We start from the raw sequence: 6894 nt of genomic DNA, 5'->3' as shown, positions 1-6894 counted from the left end.
CTTAGGGTTACTGTACGTATTGTCTTCAGTAATTGTTCTTTGACTATAATTTTACAGAAATTAGCCCAGATTTCTTACTGTGCCTTAGTCCTTTTGTGTTCCAAAAATAACCCAAGGATTTCTTAATTCTATCAGACCACAAACCGTGAGTAAAAAACCAAATCTATCAAACTAGCTGCTTGACTGAGCCATTACCTTAGATTCCGTGTACTGTGGTTTCCGGACATATTAGTACATAGGTCAAATTCCCATCTCTAGTTTATTACTAGATTGATGGATTATTTACAGTGGTCTAACTACATGAAGTTTAAAATATTCTGGAATCTATAGGATAAACAGATGCAACTCCAAGAATACACCTACAAAACTCCAAGTTGACATGTGTGATATGGATAAATTATAGTATTGAGTTGAAGGGCATTGCATGGGAAGCAGAAAAGCTGAGGCTGTCCCAGCACTGCCACAGGGCACCTCTCTTAACCCATCTGGACTCGAGTTTCTTCTATGTACAACGAGGAATTGGACTTGTGAAAAAATGTGAACCCGAAAGAGCCAATCCTCCAGGACGGATGTGGCAACAGGGCCTAAATTTTACATAGAGTCAGCTGGGTCACGCATGGACTCTGAATCCCTCTCCCCAATTCACACCTCTGTTGGACTTTGGGATGGCAGACCTCACCTGAGCCAACCAATCAGACCTCACTTGCCTCAGCCAATCAGGGCTCAGCTGTATAACCAATTAGAACTGAGTGAATCTCAAGCCTTGGTTTGCCTAAAGGGACCCAATCTGAAGCTTCCGCCATCAAATCCAAACCCTCCTTTTGTTCTCTGGAATACTCCTTCCTTTTATGCAAGAGGCTACATCTTCCTGGTTTGGAAACTGTTGACTGGAATAGTCTCTTTCCTCCAAATTCCTTTTCAGAGAACTTTTGTTCACAGACCATAGTTTCTGGAGACCTTTTCTATGATGAGTCAAGACCGTTTCTCCTCAAATGGAGACCAGCTGCCGTGACACTGGAAGACGCTGTGGACAGTTACAGGAGACTTCCAATTTCTGTCCCTTCTTGTCTTTGGTTCAGAACATAGTTTTATTCAATCTTATGGCAGAAAACACTTGTTAGTGGAATTGATACCGGAAAAGTGGCACCCCAGCCAGCTCAGCCAAGCAGGGCCTGGGGGACCTGCCACTTCTGTCTTGGTGGCAGCAGCCGGCAAAGAAACCGGCAGGTTGGGGCAAGCGGGGAGCTTTCTTCCCCCAGAGGCTCCAGTAGAGCAGTGCTGGAGGACCTGTCAATCAAGGGAAAACTGGTGCCCATCCCTGATTGGTCCATTTTCAATCCTGCTCCTGACTGGTCCAATTTATAGGCCAATCACAGCTAAGCTATTGCACCTATATAAGGCCTTGAGCAGAGAACCTGGGGGCAGATTGTCCAGACCTTCCAGGAAGGTAGAGCAGAAGAACAAGACTTCAGCAGACCATGGTAGACCATCCAGAAGAAGAAGCGAGAGCTGTGGCACTTCTAGTGCTGATCCTGCTCTACAAAGAGGCTTGGGTATTTGTAGGAGTTGTAACACTTCTACTGCTGATCCTGCTCTACAAAGAGGCTTGACCCTTTGCTGATCTCTGCCCTGCAAAGAGGCTTGGTCCTTTGTAAGAGCTGTAGCTGTAACACTTCCGCTGCTGATCCTGCCCTACAAAGAGGCTTGGCCCTTTGCTCATCCTGCCCTGCAAAGAGGCTTGGTCCTTTGTAAGAGCTGTAGCACATCTATCCTGCTCTACAAAGAGGCTTGGCTCTTTGTAAGAGTTGTTTTCATAAGAGTTGTAACACTTGCATCCTGCCCTGCAAAGAGGTTTGGTTCTTTGAGCTGTAAATAAAACCTCACTGTTCATTCTATGGTCTGTCAATTCATTCATTGAATCGTCGAGACCAAGAGCCTGGAAATCCAGTGTTAAAAATCCAGTATCAGAATGAGCCAGATCTTGCCATGATTAATAACTGATTAATTTGTCAGGATGGAATGACTCATTTAAGTTGCTTTGTTCTGCACTTAGTTCAATGATTAGCCCCTAAGACCTCTGGGAGCCTGTGCTCCATCCAGACACTAACAGCCTCTATCCAGTTTCTGTTTGGAAGGAGAAATGATCTTCCCATCTTGGACAAGTTAATCCCTGTGGTCCATTAGGGAGGTGATGTCCTGGGAGCTATTTTCTTGTTGAGTGCACACATCTGGAAACATACTGACCTCAATTTTCCTCCACATCAACAAAAACGCAGGAGTGGCCCTTTGGTAAGATGTAACTGTGCAATCATGTAACACAACTGTCTAATATCACTTCATTTATTATGGGGATAAATGCTCATCAGTTTTTATAGAGGATGAATTCATAACCTCTGGGAAATTACAATTTATACACAATAGATTTCCACTTAAAAAGGCAGAAAGTCCTCGTTTGCTCTAAATGTCAAGCTTTGACTTACAAAACTCCCGTTTTATGTGAAATGTGTGTATTTTAAAAAAATGTTTAGCAATGAGATGGGAGAGAAGGTAAACTGTACTTGAAATGGGGAGGGAGGGGAAACAACTTCCAGAAATTCCACACAAACACTCCGCCCCCCGCCCAGAACTGAGGGGTGGCATCAGAAGTCTTAATGGAAAAGTGTCATACCCTGTAATGCTTTTCTTACTGCTTTCTGCAGCAGCAGAAGGTTCTGGAAGGACTGGCTTTTGCTAATACAGGGCACTTGAGGCCAGGAAGTCTTAAAATTGGTGTAATTTCATACTACAAAGGTGTACTTTGCTTAAGGAATTAAAATTAAAAAAGCGTCTACGTGGGTGATTCCAGGGCATTTATGAGCAAATAAGATTAATTAGAACCTCTCATAGCCTCTAATTAGAAGGAAGTAACTCACTCATGGTACCAAAGTTCCTAAATGTCTGGAATTGTCATACACGAGTGGGCCTGTGATTCCTTACTGAGGTTATTTCCATGGGCCCAAAGTCCCTATTCTATGTAGCTCATCATTCTGGAAGGCAGGACACAGACGGATCCAGAGGTTGCTACCCACAGATCTGGCCCCAAACAGACATTTGAGAAAGAGAGAGAGAGGCAGGGTTCAGTGCCAGTCCTTACTGGAGAAGGTCACAGGAGGTCACAGGAGGCAAGTAGAGAAGCAGACAGACTTCCCTTTACCTTAGGTATTTTTTTTTTTTTTTTTTGAGACAGAGTCTCTGTCACCCTGGGTAGAGGGCTGTCTAGAGAGCTGTAGAGTGCTGTAGCATCATAGCTCACAGCAACCACAAACTCTTAGACTCAAGTGACTCCTTGCCTCAGCCTCCCAGGTATCTGGGACTACAGGCACCTGCCATGACACCTGACTAGTTTTTCTGTTTTTAGTCGAGACAGGGTCCCAGTCTTGCTCAGGCTGGTCTTGAACTCCTGAGCTTAAGGGATCCTCCCACCTTGGCCTCCCAGAGTGCTAGGATTAGGACTACCTCAGGTATTTTTAAACACTTGCTTGTTCATGCCCAATGCCCAGTCCTTCTCTCAGTTTAGGTGATAATTGGAATCTGGGCCCAGGAGAAAGTGTGAAACCCAGGAAGGCAAAGGGCAACCAATGGGGGAGAGAGGGAGCAGGAAGATCCACTCTGCTAAGTAAACTATTTTAAAAGATGGGTCCTGCTATGTTCTTCCCCCAGTGGATGTGGATGCAAAATAGAAATAGTACTTTTGTAAACAGTTCGTTTTTAGTTTGCCATGACAGTATAGTAGGAAAAAAATCAGGCTGCCTATCAACTTATGTATTTGTAGAGTGTGAGTCTTTGGCAAAAACGTGGACCTGCACCAATTCAGATGATGTTTTCATTCAGCCAGGTTCAAAAATCATGACAATATAAGTTTCTAAAAGTTTTAGAGTTTTCTTGTGTCTTCCTGTGCTCAGGCCGTCAGAGGTATGTGTCGGTTCTAATGGCTTTGGTAGGAATGTGCTAAAAATAGAAATGGATATAAACCGCCTTTCTTTAGGCTAATTTGGTACAGATTTGTAATGCCTGAGTAAACTGGAAATTAGTTGATTCCTTCACATAGTACAAATGAACGTCAGACACATGGGTAAAACAGGAGGTTCAGAAAAGAAAGGTTAGTATTGCAGTCCCATGTTTTGTAAAAGACATCAAATAAGGCCACCAGCACAGGAACCGAGTTCCTCTTTCAGTTTTTCTGTAATGATTCCTATCAGCTTCATATTCACAGGCAGGAGAAATACGAAATGCAAGACGGCCTTGACTTTGTTCCTAGCATGTTCAGCAGCGGCGCCGTCTGAAACTGGGACCCAACGTCCTCGGGGAGTGTGCAGCGCGGATGCTTCTAGCTGGCAGGGAGGACGCAAGTGGCAGTTGGCTGACTAGAGGGCTGTGCTTGGGAGGGCTCACAGGGTGGCAGGCAAGCCTCTGTGGGAAGGAAATTCCTTTCAGGTCATGCCCTCCTTTTTGGCGGGAGCTTGGTCTTGGAGATGGGTGCCATTCTCATTCTTGGAGTGGAGGCGGGTCTCAGGCAACCTCAGATAATCGCACAGCAGCTGTGACCCTCAGAGCAGCGCTTCTTCTTTTTCTTGGGGTGGAAAATAGTGAGGATTGCTTCATCAAAAACCGCTTTGAGACCTTTCTGAGTCAAGGCAGAGCATTCCAAGTAGCACTGAGCTCCGATCTTAAACACAAAAGAGAGAAAGATTTGAGAGAAGGGAGAGAGAGAAGCACAAGGTGTCGACACAGGGCTGGGCCATGTACTCCACTCCTTGTCTAACAGCCTCGGGGTAGTTTGAATTAAGTTTTCTCTTTTTCAATTTTCATCTGCTATCCTAATAAATTTTTTTTTTTTTTTTTTACAATTTTCTTACATTATATATTAGCAGTAATTGGTTATATTAGCAGTAAATGGTTATGGATCACTTTCAGAAAGCAATAAATTCTAAACACGAGCCACAGCTTTTTATTCCTAACATAGGATTATAAAAATATTAAAATTTAAAAAATTGGGAGAGAATTCAGATATGGTTTAAGTTTATTTAGTACCCTCTGGTTTGTATGCAGAATGTGTAAATCATGGACAAGTGAAATGTGTCTCTTTCAGTCTGGGATAAGGCAAAATGTCAAGTTGGTTGATAAATCATATAGAAAAGAGAGGGTGATGTGGTCATTCGTGATTAAAATGCACTTCTGATAAGGCACTTCTGATAATACCTGTGAGGTATTATCTGATTTCACTCTTTCAAATGAAGCATTGAACACAGTCCCCAAATGCAACAGTTGACATTGTATGCCATTATTAAGAAATTCAGTTTAATTTTAGCGTACTTTAAAAGGCATATTTTAGTTAAAAAACCTGAAGCATAAAAATAAAATTAAATTAAAATAAAAATTAGGCGGTGCCTGTGGCTCAAAGGAGTAGGGCACCGGCCCCATATACCGGAGGTGGTGAGTTCAAACCTGGTCCTGGCCAAAAACTGCAGAAAATAAAATAAAATAAAAATCACAGAATACATTTATTGCCAGCAATATCCTCTTCATCAGTGTATAGTCTGTACATCTAAATGATAAAGTATTTTGTACTTGCCCAGGGCTTTATTTCAAAGCTTTTGATGATTTGATGCTATGGTGAATTTGATAATCACAAAATCCCCATGTGAAATATTGACATTGAGCTAGAACTGTAGATTTTCACTAAAAAATCACAGGCAGTGCAAACCAACTTTGGCAGTCAGCTTCTTGATTCCCTCTCGTGAGAGGGAGATCTGGGGTTTTAATTGCTCATGAGCTCAGTATGAGCCAACAATATGATGTAGGTCTTTTACTATTAAGAACATCTGAAGAAATGTTTTTTGCTTTATACCATAAGAACAACTTTGAAAAAATTAAAGCAGATTCAGAAGAGTTTGGCTAGATGGTGATCTAGGAACCAGCAGATAAATGGTTGAAATAGGACCATCAAATGATATGCCTATCATGGCCAGTAGCTTATATAAATGGTAAAGCAGGCTTAGTGAGAGACAATAGGGAGAGGTGGGGACTGTGGTGCTCTCCAGAGTATATGCCCACCCACTGGAGTGGCAGTCTTACTCGACTTTCAAGTAGGAATCTTGGTTTGTTGTTGCCCATTTTTGTATTTTTCAAGAGGAGTTGGAAATTTGAATTTTTATTTAATATTTACCAAGTTTTTAACATGCTCTGTGGGCCAAGCAAGACAATGACATGGATTTATTTGGCAGCACCAGTCAGTTTGCAATGTGCCGACTAAAGAAACTTGTGGTTTGGTTTTGAATGAGAGAGGAAACCCAGAAAAAGTCAGGCCTATAAAAGCAAAAGTCTCCTCACAGGAGCCCAAGGACACTCCTGCAAAGTCCTCCCCGTGGTGACGCAGCTCATAGGAATTTATAGAAACTTAACTTCCTGGGACCTGGAAACTAATCCTGTTTCCACTTTTGTAAAAGCCACAGCCCACGTTCTGCAGCTTGATTCAAACTGACCAATGAGAAGGGCACCGTGAACAAGGAACCCTTGGCTAGAGATAAAAGGGAAAAGACAGAGCCAGGTGCGAGCTTGGTCATTTTGGGTTTAGTCTGCGGGGGCTCTGCCAGGTGAAATAAAGCCCTTCCTCTTTCAAACACAGATGTTCATGTGTTACTTTCTCTCCATCTGGCCTTGTTCTCCTGCAACATGAATAGAGTGGGAACAGCCCCAGAAAGGTAAAATAAATTGTTTAAGGGCATTCAATGAGAAAATGAAAGTAGTAGGCCTAGAGTCTGGGTCTTTTTGTTTCTTTTTTGAGACAGAGCCTCAAGCTGTCCCCCCGGGTAGAGTGCTGTGGCATCACAGCTCACAGCAACCTCCAACTCCTAG

At 42.9% G+C, this 6894-nt stretch overlaps 1 protein-coding gene across 1 annotated transcript in view; it reads right to left on the bottom strand.

Moving 5' to 3' along the window:
• Positions 1-3468: 3468 nt before the first annotated feature.
• Positions 3469-6894, bottom strand: part of RHOJ (ras homolog family member J) — a 98438-nt gene continuing 95012 nt past the window's right edge. Inside the window, exon 5 of the mRNA XM_003794436.3 lies at positions 3469-4705. Coding sequence (XP_003794484.1) covers positions 4559-4705 — 147 coding nt within the window. The 3' untranslated portion in view covers positions 3469-4558. The remainder of the gene's footprint in view (positions 4706-6894) is intronic.

The sequence above is a fragment of the Otolemur garnettii genome, unplaced genomic scaffold (genome assembly GCF_000181295.1).
Source record: "Otolemur garnettii isolate 467f Iridium unplaced genomic scaffold, OtoGar3 scaffold00081, whole genome shotgun sequence".
In the NCBI taxonomy this organism is placed as follows: domain Eukaryota; kingdom Metazoa; phylum Chordata; class Mammalia; order Primates; family Galagidae; genus Otolemur; species Otolemur garnettii.
Note: the sequence above shows the minus strand (reverse complement) of the source record. Positions and strands in the feature narration are given on the sequence as shown.